Below are 13,639 nucleotides of genomic sequence, written 5' to 3'. Positions count from 1 at the left end.
TCCACATGCTGAACTTTTTTACGGGTGTGGGTTTGTGGTCATACTAAACCATTTTATTCTGAAACAAAGGAGTACCAGAAGGCAGAAAGGTAGCTAGTAAATTTTTTCAGTCAGGGCACAAATAGCTCTTTCATGGACCCTACAGAAACTACCATCACTGATTGCCACCCCTGTCCTGTCTAGCCCCATTTCCTCTACCCTCTCCATTTTACAGCACCTCGGGCTTATTCTGTGTCTGCCTTACCCCAACATCTGTGCCCAGGAGGACTCAGCCTTTGAAAATAAATAATGAGGGATACCTAGGTGGCTCAGTTGGTTAAGCATCTGCCTTTGGACCGTGTCATGGTCCTGGGGTCCTGGGATCAAGCCCTGCGTTGGGCTCTCTGCTGGGCAGGGAATCTGCTTCTCCATCTCCCTCTGCCTGCCAGTCTGCTTGCTTCTGCTCTCTCTCTGTCAAATAAATAAAATTTTTAATAAAGAAAAGATAAGAAAGGAAATGATGATACTGTGTGAGAAGTAGCTCTCACTCTGTAAAGGAGAAGAGAGCCCTGTGACTTCTAAATGTCTCCAGGTGCATAGGATTCCAAGACTCTAAATATGCCTGGAGCATGACACCCTGAAATGTTCCCCCAAATAGAGCTTAAGCCAGTAGAATGGCTTGAGTGCTATGGGAATACTCATGAATAGCTCAGCTGATGTTAGATGATAAAATTGCATCTCCCTGTGATTTTGCACTCTGTCTCTCTGGGTGCAAATGAGAAAGCAGAGTAATTACTACTTGTTAATCCTTAATTAGTGGTGGTGAAACACGTATAGCGTCAGAAGGGTTTGCATGGATATGAAGACATGTAGGTATCACGTTTCCCTCCTTTTAAAAAAACTACTTAAAATGCAAAATTTTATATCTTCCCATTTGTTGCTTTATTTCAGATTTGTGTCAAGAATGCTCCAAAAGAACGTAAGTAAGCTTATTCCCCACTTGGTTTTGGATTGCTATTGTGTTATTTGTAAGATTTGTTATTAAGTTGTTTGGTAAAGATTAGTCTGTGTACATTTGGCTTACTCCATGCAGGCAGAAATGTTTTCCCAGAGCTTTAGATTGTTTTTACAGTGGACCCTCAACTCAGTTCTGTGAGGTCAGCCTTTTTTTGTCTTCTCGATGGCTTTCCCTTCCTTTCTTCTGGAACCTTCTAAATACACAGGACTGGCCCAGGGGGAGTTGGGAGAGGGCTTCAGGGATGTGGACAGATTGATAGCAACTGGAAGTTGGTTATATCAACATTAACTCTGGCCTCTTGGATCCCCTGATCTGGTCTGAAGCATGGGTAGTGTCCTGATGCCCCAGTCATTGGCCACCTTGGACCCTAATGTTTAGTATGTCACATGGCCTGCAGACCCTCAGCCACACACTCCTCTTTGCAGTGTCCTGGCATTGGTGAGCCTGTGGAGGCAGTGCTGTTTCCTGCCTCTACCGCCAGCAGACTGGACCGTAGCTCCATTGTGCAATCTCTTAGATGGGCAAACCAGACTCTCCCCTTACCAACTTTTGAGGGCTGATTGGAAACCATAAAAACCCCATTACTTTCAATCTCATCTTGGGAGAACAGATGGAGCTTTGTGGTTCCACATCCTCACCACTCCCCTTGGAGCCCTTCCCACCTGTTCAGCCTTCACCCTGGGTGACATCAGAGCCAGTGCTGCCACTAAACGTCCTGAGGGAGGCCATGGCCTGCACGCCTCCCCAAGATGTAGTTGGGGAAGGGGCCACTGCTTCACTTTTATTTTCCCATAGCAGTCTCCTTTAGAAGTTCTTCTGCTTCCCATTTTTCTTCTTGAAGGCCACCAAGTCAAGGCCTCGTCTGAGCCTTCATGTGGATGTAGGACTGGGGGTATCTGTCATTTGAGACAAGATCTTCTGTTGAACTTGGTGCTAGTCTCTCTGTTGTCCTTAGCCATGAGCTGTTTCCATGAAACCCACTACTTCCACCCACTCTTAGAATGAGGGACTATCACCCAAAATGAAGACATAAAATTATCACGTTGTATGATATGCGTGTTGAGGTATGCCATGCATTCATAATATCCATAGTTTCCTTACCAATTTTTTAAATTATTATTTTCAGTATTCTAGAGTGAAGCCCATAGTGACACCACGTTTTTCTCTTTCCTGCACTGACACCTTGTTGAATAAACTAGGAAGCATCGCGAAGATCCATAATTTGCATATTCAGGTGGGTGTTTTTCTCCTATACATGCCTCTGTCAACACCGGCAAGACTTCTCTGTATCCTAAATTCTGTTGGTAATCTCCAGTTCTTCTCCTGAGATCTCCTAGAGAAATAGCATCAAACGACAGGAAGGGCTCTTACAGACATCACCTAAATCTGCTTCTTTAATTTCCCAGATAAGAAACTTAAACTTCCTTTTACCCTCAATTTTCTTTGATCAAGCATGGAGAGACAAGGACATCATATGTAACCAAGCCAGATCAATGAGACACTGCTTACCTGTTCTCTGTAGGATAAATTTAATTCATTTCTTTCCCACTTTTCTCTTTTATTTGATCTTTTTCTCAGTATTCTAGGCCTTCATTTTTGGAGGAACCACCTATTATTTGAAAAGCAAAAAGAACCTAATTTCTACCTTACAAAAATGCATTTAAAAGCCCTTTTGTTCTGAGTTTCTTAATTTAAAATCAGGAACAAAAAAAGTGTATCTTACTTTGTCACTAAATGGTTGCAATTTAGGAATAAAGCACTTTTTTGAAGCTTTCAGCTGGGTTAAAATTGAGATTTGCAAGCTCCCCTTCCCCCGTCCAAGCTTCATTACAGACTGCATTAAAATTTTCCTCCTTAAGAGTTGACTATCTTATAACAAAGGGCAAGTTAGAGAAAAGGCAACACATTGATTCTTTATCAAGGTGGAGGGTGTTTTTTTTTGTTTGTTTGTTTTGTTTTAATAAGATTTATTTTGTTGAGGCTCATTAACTATTCTCATTACCCTTCTCCCTTTTTGGAGGACTGTGGTATTTGTATTTTTTATTCAATCCCATATAATTGTAGGGGAGGAAAAAGTCATCCTTGACCTTCTTAGAGTCCCTGGCTGGGTCTGGAGACTAAATTGACAAAGGAGAAAAGCATACAAATGTATTTAATATAAATTTTACATGATACAGGAGCCTTCATAAGGAAATGAAGACGCAAAGTAAGAAACAGGAGCATTTCTAGGCTAGATTTGGTGACATGTGAACAGTCATGGAGGAATATGATCGTTGTTTGGATTCTTCTGGGCACCCCTTTGTCTTCAGAGATAAGGCTGCTCCTTTCCTCCAAGTATAGGATGGGCACCCTCACATAAAAGTTTTTTGATCTGTTACAGGGATGATGGGTAGGGGAAGGTCATTCTGATCTTCAGCTATTTTCCTTCAGCTTAAAATGTACAATATACTACAGTGCCACATTTGGAGGTAATGTGTCCTGAACTCCATGAACACACAAAAAAAATCAAGTATATCTTTGCTAGAGGTGTATGCATGTGTGCATGTTCATTCAGCATTTACTCAACCTTATCAAAGTGAAAAGAATCATCTGCTTGACCTTTCTTCCCTTCAGATGCCCATGTATTTCCTTAGTGGTCTAGATTTCCTCAAGGCCAGGATAGAGCTCACCCTCTAGGTAGAACACTCTATTTTTAGACTATTGCTCTTTTTTCTCTTATTTGGTTCACACTCTACCTCATGGAGAAAGGGAAATGGCTTTGCTATTCTTGGAAGTGGCAACTTGCTCATGAGTTTTTTCCCATAATATGTACTCATCACCAGTTGATCTGGAGTGATTTTTGTTTTAGGCAAGGGGATGGAGTGGTTACACTTAAATGTTGTGTCTCAAAAGTACTTACTGCCCTCTCAGGGTTTATGGTGCCCTGGAGTAAGGTTGGTGTATGGGCCAGGACTCATTTGTTTCTATTGGGTGTGGATTTTTATGGGCTCTTTTTTGGTGACTTCAGAATTGTCAAACTCAGTTATTAACAAACTGTCTTCTGTACAAGAACTTATTTTGGAAGCTGACAAAGTGGGCAAAATGAGGACAGTGTTCTTAAGTCCCAATCCTGCTTCTTCCTGAGACGCAACTTGTTTATGCCTTTTACATATTGGATTTCTATGAATTTTTATATGAATAACGTATTCAAAACTGGAAGACTTTAGAATTTAGAAAATCACTCATTTAGCCCAACCCTAATATTTGAGAGATGAGAATGTAGAGACCCAAAGGAAAGAACTGATTCACCCTAAGACAAATGACGAGGCTCAGAACTTGGGCTAACATTCATCTCTCCATGTTCAAGTTCCAGTTTTCTTATGAAAGAACCATGCTGTCTGTCCTTTTATGGCCAATAAACTCTTAATGGCCAGTACCAGAAGAGGCAAGTTGCCACAAATAGCTAGGTTCTTGACTCTCTTCAAGTACTTTTTATTTTTATTCATTCTTGCTATAGAAAGAACATAATATGGATTAAGGTTAGGGCTAGAACATTACATATTGATGTAATTATCATGCTCACATTCATAGTTTCTTTTTCTTATAGATGTTATATATCATATGAATAATTGTTTCCAATAAAGCACATGTAGAATCTTTGTTGTCTTATATAGGGAAGTAGAAACCATCCTTATCATTGTTGGGGTAGGAAGTATAATTTCTAATGGTATTTCACATTAGAAAATTGAAAATATTATTTCTTTTCTTGTAGAGCCACATAAGTGAAAATATCAGTGAAGTTGAAGCTGTGAAGAGCCTGTTTTACAATTATAAAAATTACACAGATGTGTATGATAGAAACAATCTTCTGACAGATAAGGTACATTGCATATCATGACATAATCTGTGTAAAGTATGGCATATTTATGTACATTTTAAGATCTCAGTAATGGAGGGCAGTGGGGAAAAATGAAATAATAAAATAAAATCTCAATAGTAATCTTCAGACTTCAACATGTGCGCATTTCCCAAACTAGAGTAAAGCTTATATACCACGCGTGCATGGATGTATAGTTAAAAATCGGCCTGAAGTTTCATGCCAGTAAATAAATCTAAAGACTTCTTTGGGGGTAAGAATGTCATTTGGCCCAAGGATATTTTGTCCGTATCCATCAGAATGTAAATGTGCATTCCCTTGAGTTAGCAGATGCATTTCTAAGGATCCATTCTGTAAGGAATATGAATAGGAATGTTAATTAATGTGAAAGTCAGGAAATGTCTATCAGTGGGGGATTGTCTAGATTATAGAACATCCATAATTAAAATTTTATCCAGCATTCGCAAGAATGATGTATACAGGCTCACAAGGAAGAATGTTTATAAGGGTTGTTTGTGTTTGATGTGTGTATGTGTGGGTGCATGCTCACTTAAAAACAGTGATTTGGAGGGGCATCTGGGTGGCTCTGTGGTTAAGCACCTGACTCTTGATTTGGGCTCAGGTCATCAACCCCATATTGGGGTTGATGCTGAGTATGGAGCCTGCTTGAGAATCTCTCTTTCCTTTTCCCTCTGCCCCTCCCCACTTACGTACTCTTTCTCGCTCTCTCTCTCTGTCTCTTAAAAAAAAGTATAAGGGAGTACAAACATTGAATGTTAAAAAACGGTCTTCCTGAGGGAGAAAACAGAAGGACTTTTTACTCTATTTTTAAACACTGTGGTATTGCTTTTAAAAATTAGTATATAATACTTTCATAACTAAATAATTTTACATTAATTAAAATTAATATAGTGAGGTGACACCTCATTACAACCATATACCCCTTGGCCTCTAATGAATTGTACAGACTGCATGGAGAGTTGAACCTACTGCAGCAAATAAATTCTACTGCAGTGAATAAATTCTTTGGGATGATGAACAGAGGGCTGAATATGACTACTTTGAAAGGTTAATATTCTACATAGATCTTGTAAATGCTACACTGTAATTTTCATCCTCCTTTACATATATTTCCATATGATTAATAAATTAACCTCCTATTTGCATGTTAATTTTATTTGTACAGAGTTTGGGAAATTTTTATTTTATTAATAATTCTGTGGTCACTGAGCTGTGTCTCCCAAAGGAGAAAGCTATTAGAAACAGGTTTTGTACTGAAGGAAAAAGAATTTTGAAAGAGTAAAGCCTTTTTATTATTTTATTTTATTTTTTTTCTTTTGAGTAGAGTTGATGCAGAGCATTACATAATGATTCAACTTTTCTCTGTTATGCTGTGCTCACCACAAGTGTGGTACCACCTGTCACCATACAACATATTACCATTGACTATATTCCCTATTACCATTGATTATATTGCCTTTTATTCCCAAGACTTATTCATCGCATAACTGGAAGCCTGTGTCTCCCATTCCTCTTCCTTCATTTTGCCTATCCTCCTGCCCCCCTTCTCTTCTGGCAACCATCACTTTGTTTTCTTTGTTTATAGGTCTGATTCTGCTTCTGTTTCTTTGCTTATTAATTTTTCTTTGTTTTAGTTTCCACATATGAGTGAAGTCATATGGTATTTGTCATTTGTTGCAAATGGCAATATCTCATCTTTTTTATAGCTGAGTAATATTACATGATATATATATATATATATATATATATATATATATATATATACACACATACTGCAAGAAAGGCTTAAGTCTTATTCAGGAAAACCCACAAATCTTACCAGGACTAAATAGAGAAGTATTGTATGTGTGCAGTGCCTGCCTTCATGGATAATTTTGTCTTCCAAATTAATAGATACATTTCCTAATTTTGTGAAAATGTAAATATAGGTGATAAAACAGTTTGGATTTATTTTAAAGATTTTTTTATACTTATTCATGAGAGACACAGAGAGAGAGAGAGCCAGAGACACAAGCAGAGGGAGAAGCAGGCTCCCAGAGGGGAGCCTGAAGCAGGACTTGATCCCAGGACCAGGATCAAGCCCTGAGCCAAAGGCAGATGCTCAACCACTGAGCCACCAGGTGCCTCTTAAACGGTTAATTTGGTTGTGTCAACTATACTCCAATTTTAAAAAGACTTAAAAGATAGATAAATAAAGATTATTTGGTTATATGTGTTGAGAGCATCAGTGCCTGTATTTAACTAGGAGCAGAAATAAAAGCCCAACTCTTTCCAGGATTATGCCTACAGCTTCCATGTCTGACAAAGGAAAACTTACTTATAGTAAGTTCTGATTGAGATAGGAATAAGCACAGCCCCACTGGTTGCTCACCATGTAGAATAAGAAAATAAAGTAACTTGGTTGTTTTCTAAAGCAGAGATGAAGACATCATAGTATCTTTGAGCTGGGTGGATATCCTATGCTGTAGATCACCTGGACCCTCATTATTTTATAGATTAAAAAAAGAAAAAAAGTAAGATCCACACATTTGCTGAGAATTGTGTAATCCAGTGTTTTTACAGGCCTTTTTTTAAGAGTAACTTGTACATGGATTTTATACATACAAGTAATCATAAATGGTCTTATGAAGATGTTTACAGACAAGTCACAGCTTCTGTCTGTGCCTGTAACATCTTGCGGTCAGTGAAGACTATCGGAAACATTTTTAAGTGGTAAACTCCACACACTCTTCTCCACACACTCTTCTCTCACTCTTCTCTCCAGACAGTGATGGCACATGGCTGCTACCTTTCTGCAGAAGAACTGCAGGTATTCAAGGAACGAGGAGCAGCTATCTCACATTGCCCCAATTCTAACTTATCGTAAGTATGCAATAATTAGTTGGTAGAGTATGATCATTTGGGTTGCAAATTAGCAGCTTAAATACCTTTGTTTTCTCAGTCATGCCTCCAAGTGTCCTTCTCCTAGAGTTCTGTTTGATTGGGACAGGAACCAGATAGACGCACAGAGGCTCACCTGTGCGTTGATAGGGAGAAAAAGCACTCAAAAGAGGATACTTTTGCCTTTGAAGAACACAACATCTCTTAAAATTTTTGTGCAAAAAATGGGACATTAGGAAAAAGAAAGAGTTCAAAACCTACAGCATTTTGGGGTTTGAGCTAAGGACTACAAGAACGCACATGCCAGCCAGGTGTTCTCAAGAGAGGGGACTGGCTTCCCATTACTTTGCATGCTTTGTAGTCAGAAAGGTCAGTGCTATGAGAAGCACTCCATGGTATATGTCATGCTGCTGGATCCAATAGAATGTCAGTTCACACAGGAGGGACCATGTCCTATTGTAATTTCCTAGAATTCAAAGCTTCATTCATAATTAGTTTTTAACCCTTTCAAAGGTCTTAAATCTTATAAGGGAGTCAGATGAAAATTATGACCTGTATCTTCAGAAAAAAGCTCATAGAGATAGAGATGTCACATCTAATTTCAGGAAATTCATAGATCCCATGATACCTATGGATGCTAGATTAAGAATCCATGTTCTAGGATTCAATACAGAAAGGATCTCATTTCTAGTGCTAGTTGATCCAGACTCCTCCCACTTAGAGGCAGGTTGAGATGGATCATTCATATATTCATTCAAAGAATTTATTTAGCTTCTACTAGATTTTAGTTTTTTTGAGGGTTACTTTGTGTCATTTTGTTTTGAGTTCCTGGAGAAGCAGACCATGATATAATCCATGTGCGAGTAGTTTATTTGGGAGGTGATCTGAGGAAACACTTTTGGGGATTGATTGGTAAGACAGAGAAGGGAAAGAAGTCAGTAAGAACGTATCATCAAGCATGTGACCACTGTAGGCTCCTGAAGCTTGATTCTTCCAGAAAACTCAGGGAACCAATGTCCAAAACAGACTTCAAAGTCATTCTGCCCAAGGGGTGAGGAAGCAGGGATAGTTATCCCCACAGACCTGTCAGTTATTGTGGAGGGCTGCTGGGTGAAGTGAAGGAGCATTAATTCCCTGGAACTCCTGACCTTCCTGAAACAAGGGCAGAGTAGGTTGTGTCATGGGGAAAGAGCCCCTTGGTAGAGTTGGGAGGTACTGGTGATTGGAAGTCTAGGGAGTCGGCCCGCAAAAAGGATGCATGTCAGATGTGGTATAGGAAAGGCATGAAGGCCACAGAGCTATATTTCTGGTGTGTATTGAAAGGTTCCAGAGTCTTCTGGTTTTCAGACATGATGGGGCATGACAGGGAATCTTGTCCATATATGGCGAGGGACCATAATTATGGTCTAACAACTGACCAGATAGGGAAAGGATTTAGCATCCCATGGGTTAGTTATACACTATCTAAATTAAAAGATGATCCAGTTTTGCAAATTGAGGTTGGAAGTTAAATTTCTTTATGGATAAATTTCTGTTAGATGGTCACTGCTGTTCTTTCTCCAACAACTTTAAAAGATTTATTGCCTGTGCATTGGGGCTTCGACAATGGTAGTTAGGTGTATCTTCAAGCAAGACCACTTTGACCTTTGCATCTTCTCAGACTTCTAAGGAACACTTTAGTTTTCCTTTGTTTTTATAGAAAGGTGGCACATCTAGTAAGCTCAAGGTCGTAATGTCCAGAATTCAGCCTGGAACCTTCTCTCCTAGCTGCTACGGTCCTCAGCAGCAGCCTGTGAACTCTCAGGCCCTGACTCATTAGCCTGCACCTCCTTTCCTAGTAGTACCCTCTTTGATTTTGCAAGTCATTACTCACTCAGGGTAACAAAGGATCCCAGACACAGAGGAAAGATATACTTCTTAACATAGAAGCATTGATAAGTTGGTTTAAAAAACAAAACAAAACACTGAAGACCAATAGACTTTTGCACTACCTGAAAGATCGACTTTCTTCATTTATTTTTCCTTATAAATGATCCCATTTTCCTTCTGTTTCTTGCTGTTCTGTACCTTCCTGAGATTAACCTCGACCCAAGGACTAAAGCTCCTTTATGATCACCTTTTACTCTGGGACATGCGATTTGATTTGGCTAATGTGTTTGTGTCAACATGAGCTGATATGATGGGAAACATAATTTTAGTGAAATCGCCATCATTATTGCATTGGTATCCTCTTTTTTGGTTGGAAACACATGGGTCCCCTTGTTCTGACTATCTCTTCTCTCTACAGGCTCAGCAGCGGCTTTCTCAATGTGCTAGAAGTTCTGAAACATGAAGTGAAAATAGGGCTGGGTACAGGTCAGTAATTTGCTATTTGGATGTGGGCAAAGTGGTCGAGTAGATGCATAATTTTATGATGTGACTAATTTTCAAGCAACAGTGTTATATTTAAAAATTTAGTTTTATTATCTGGTAAAACTCGAGCTAATAAAATAGGTTGGAAGCAGGAAGAAAATGTATAAAGAGGGAGGAGTGTTGATGACACTAAATTCCTGAAGGCCATTATCCTTGCTTACTGTTCAGAGATTGGGTAAAAAAGGGTAGCTCCTTCCAAGTTGTGTTAGGGGGTTTTTGTTGTTTTTTTTTTAATAAAAAAATTTCTTGATTTTTTTCTTCCTCTTTTGTTTTGTCCTTCTGTCTAGATTCTGATGGTTTGGATTTGTATGGTTTTCGTTTTCAGTAACTGTCATCACAAATATTGTCTTGGAAGAAAATTATTTGATCTTGCCATAGTGAGCACAGGTTCAATCTATGCCAGTATTGAGAACTTTGAGATATATGAAGAACTTGCTTTGCTTTTGAGCAGTGTTTAACAAAATGAGATTCCAATTCCCACAGGCAGTCTGTAGTTTGCTGACTTGAAGGACATTCTAGGCGGCTGATGAGTTAGTGATGTCTCTATTTTTTACAGTATATTTCAATTGTTTTTCCTGACTGTGGGCAGTGTAGCTCACTTTGAAAGTGTGAGACAGGCCCAAATGCCTAGGCATATCCTCTGTGAATCTTTTATTACTGTGTGTGAATAAACTAAAAAATTTTTAAATGGGTGTGGGACACAAGGATTTATTTTTTGTTCTTGATGCAGTTGTCTTCCTGATACTTAAAAGCATTGGGATGTTTGTATATTGATGATGATGGTTGTCATCATTTTCTGCAATAACTCACATCTCAGTTAATTTTATACCAGCAATATTAGTAAGAAATACAATAAAACAAAATGAATTATTCATATTTTTCAAGAGATATGCTAGATTAGATATTCTCCCCAATTTTATATGAGTCAAAAGAACTACGATTTTAAAAAAAATTCTCATTTAAGTCTTTAATCATTGAGACTGTGGTAATATGTGGATATAGTCACAGGTGTTAAGGTAGTTATTTTAACTTCACAGAAAAGTTTTAACAAATAAGAAAAACATGGCCAAGAATTTTTGTTACATACTAGTCTGTTAATGAAAAATTTTGTAGACAGCCAAAAATCAGGTAGGTATTGCTTTCCAGTTTTCTAGAATTTTGGTCTCCATGATTTAAGCTCATCACATGACTTCCAGTTCTTGACTTTGAGTTGTATAGTGATGGAAAATGTTTATGTAAAGTTTTGTCACTTACTAGCTATAAGAGTTTGAGCAAATTTCCTTAATTTCCTAAGACTTCATTTCCTTAATTTCTATAACAATAACATGAGTAATAACTATGTCTGTCTTACAAGCTTGTTTTGAAGCTTAAACGAGAAAAAAAGTCCATGCAAAATGCTTAGCATATACTTGGCAGATTGTACTAGTCAATAAATATTGGTTTAAAGGGAAAGAACAATGTTGGTGTATTGACCAAAGGTTTGATTAAATATGATATATTGACTTACGAATTGGGAGAATACTGTTGCATTTTACACAATCTCTGTTGTAATAGCCCTATTTTGTTCCACTCTTTCTGAAACACAGCCTTTATATACCAACCTGCCCGTTCCATGTAGCCTTCAGAAGATCATTTAACTTCACACTGTGGGCAGAGAGCAGGTCCAAAAGTGGTTTGTTCACCCTGTCTATTAGAAGTGGAGGCAGATCTGGACTTTCTCAACTATTAGATAGGAGAAACCCACATGAAGTTTAACAAAAATATTGCAAAACAAGAGAAAGTCATATCAAAAAGAATGAGGGGCACCTGGGTGGCTCAGTTGGTTAAGTGTCTCACTCTTGCTTTCAGCTCAGGTCATGATCTCAGGGTCCTGTGATCAAGCCCCACATTGGGATCCACAGTGGGCATGGAGGCTGTTTAAGATTCTCTCTCTCCTTTGGCCCCCCTCCCCACTCATGTGCAATGTGTGTGCTTTCCTCTCTCAAAACAAAAATCAAATAAAAACAATGAGAAGATGAGGTTATCTCTGAAAATGCTCTACTTCAGGATCTAGAAGAAACTTTCAGAAAATTGCCATCATCCGTGGAGTACAAGAAGACATGGTACTATGAAAAGACCACAAGTTGTGATGGAAAAAGTAATTTTTTAAATGAAAGAAGAAAACTGAGGGGAAAAAAAGAATGAGAAGCATGTAGACAATCCTACATGACAGGAGGGAGGGTAAATTTTACAACCACTTTGGAAAACTGTTTGGCAGTTTCTTATAAAGTTAAATATACCTCTACATATGACCCAGTAATTCCATTTTGGGGTATTTACCCTAGAGAAATGAGCACATATGTTTTCAGAAAGAGTTGTACATGAATGTTTATACCAGCTGCATTCATAATAGCCCCACAATGGAAACAATCCAAAATCTTGCCGACAGGGGAATGGATAAGCAAACTGTGGCGTATTTATACAGTGGAGTGCCACTTAACATTCAAGAAAGTAGGAGCCACTGATATATGTGAAACAAAGGTAAATTGAAAAATATTTTGTTAATTGAAAAAAGCCAGGCACAAAAGAGCACATGCTATATGTCTCCATATGCATGAAACCTAGGGACCAGTAGAGCTAGCATTATGTTGATAGAAATCAGAAAGTGGTTGCCAAGGGTGGGGTATGGGGGCAGGGAAGGAAAATGCCATGAGAGAGCTTGCTGGAGGGATGGAAATGTTTAATATCTTTCTGGAGGTAGTTAAATGACTGTGTACAATTGTTAGCATTGGTCAAACTGGGCACCTGAGTTCTGTGCATTTTATGTTATCTCAATTATATTTCAATTTAAAAATAACAAGCCATGTAGGAACCTATGAGGAGTAGAACGATTGCAGAAAATTAAATCAGTGATGTGGAAAACATGGTTGATCAAAGACCAAAGGGGTGTTTGAGAATGATCTACATGCATAGAAAGCATAACACTAACACAGGGGGTTTTCCTGACCCACGATTCAGAATAAATAGAATAGAATTTTTGAAGAATAAATCTTTTCTGAGCTTAAAAAAGAACTGCATCATATTCAAAGAGAACTTACTCTGCCTAGGCTAAGTCATAACTGAACACATTGTGGCAAAATATTGGAATTGCAAAGAAAAAACGAAAAAAGCCCTAAAACATTGAGGCAGGGAAAAAAATGTCAGTTATCAATAAAGCAATTAAAAACCAGTTTGGTTTCAGATATTTTTGCTGGCATGAAAAATACCAAGAACAAGAAAGAGTTTGGAGCCAAATAGTTGTTGCTTAAGAATATTATATTGGACGAGATTTCTCCCTCATGTGTGAAGGCAACAGAATTCTCAGATGTACAAAGTTTTGGAAAATATTCTCCCCATGAATTCTTGGAAAAAATTACTTGAAAATCTACAGCATTCAATGAGTTTTGAGACAAAAACGACCAAGGTCTGGGGAAGTGATGGTAAATAGTCTACCA

General features: G+C 38.3%; 1 protein-coding gene across 2 annotated transcripts in view; it reads left to right on the top strand.

Annotated features, from left to right (window-relative positions):
* GDA (guanine deaminase) overlaps window positions 1–13,639 on the top strand; it is a 79,545-nt gene that overhangs the window by 51,836 nt on the left and 14,070 nt on the right. For both annotated transcript variants that reach the window (XM_055311112.1, XM_055311111.1), the window contains 5 exons: window positions 931–958; window positions 2,124–2,231; window positions 4,749–4,856; window positions 7,639–7,736; window positions 10,042–10,109. In XM_055311112.1, the coding sequence (XP_055167087.1) occupies window positions 931–958; window positions 2,124–2,231; window positions 4,749–4,856; window positions 7,639–7,736; window positions 10,042–10,109 (410 nt within the window). The remainder of the gene's footprint in view (window positions 1–930; window positions 959–2,123; window positions 2,232–4,748; window positions 4,857–7,638; window positions 7,737–10,041; window positions 10,110–13,639) is intronic.

The sequence above is a fragment of the Nyctereutes procyonoides genome, unplaced genomic scaffold, assembly GCF_905146905.1.
Source record: "Nyctereutes procyonoides isolate TBG_1078 unplaced genomic scaffold, NYPRO_anot_genome, whole genome shotgun sequence".
NCBI classification, from domain to species: Eukaryota; Metazoa; Chordata; class Mammalia; order Carnivora; family Canidae; genus Nyctereutes; species Nyctereutes procyonoides.
The sequence above is the reverse complement of the archived record's forward strand: the minus strand, read 5'-3'. Positions and strand labels throughout refer to the sequence as shown.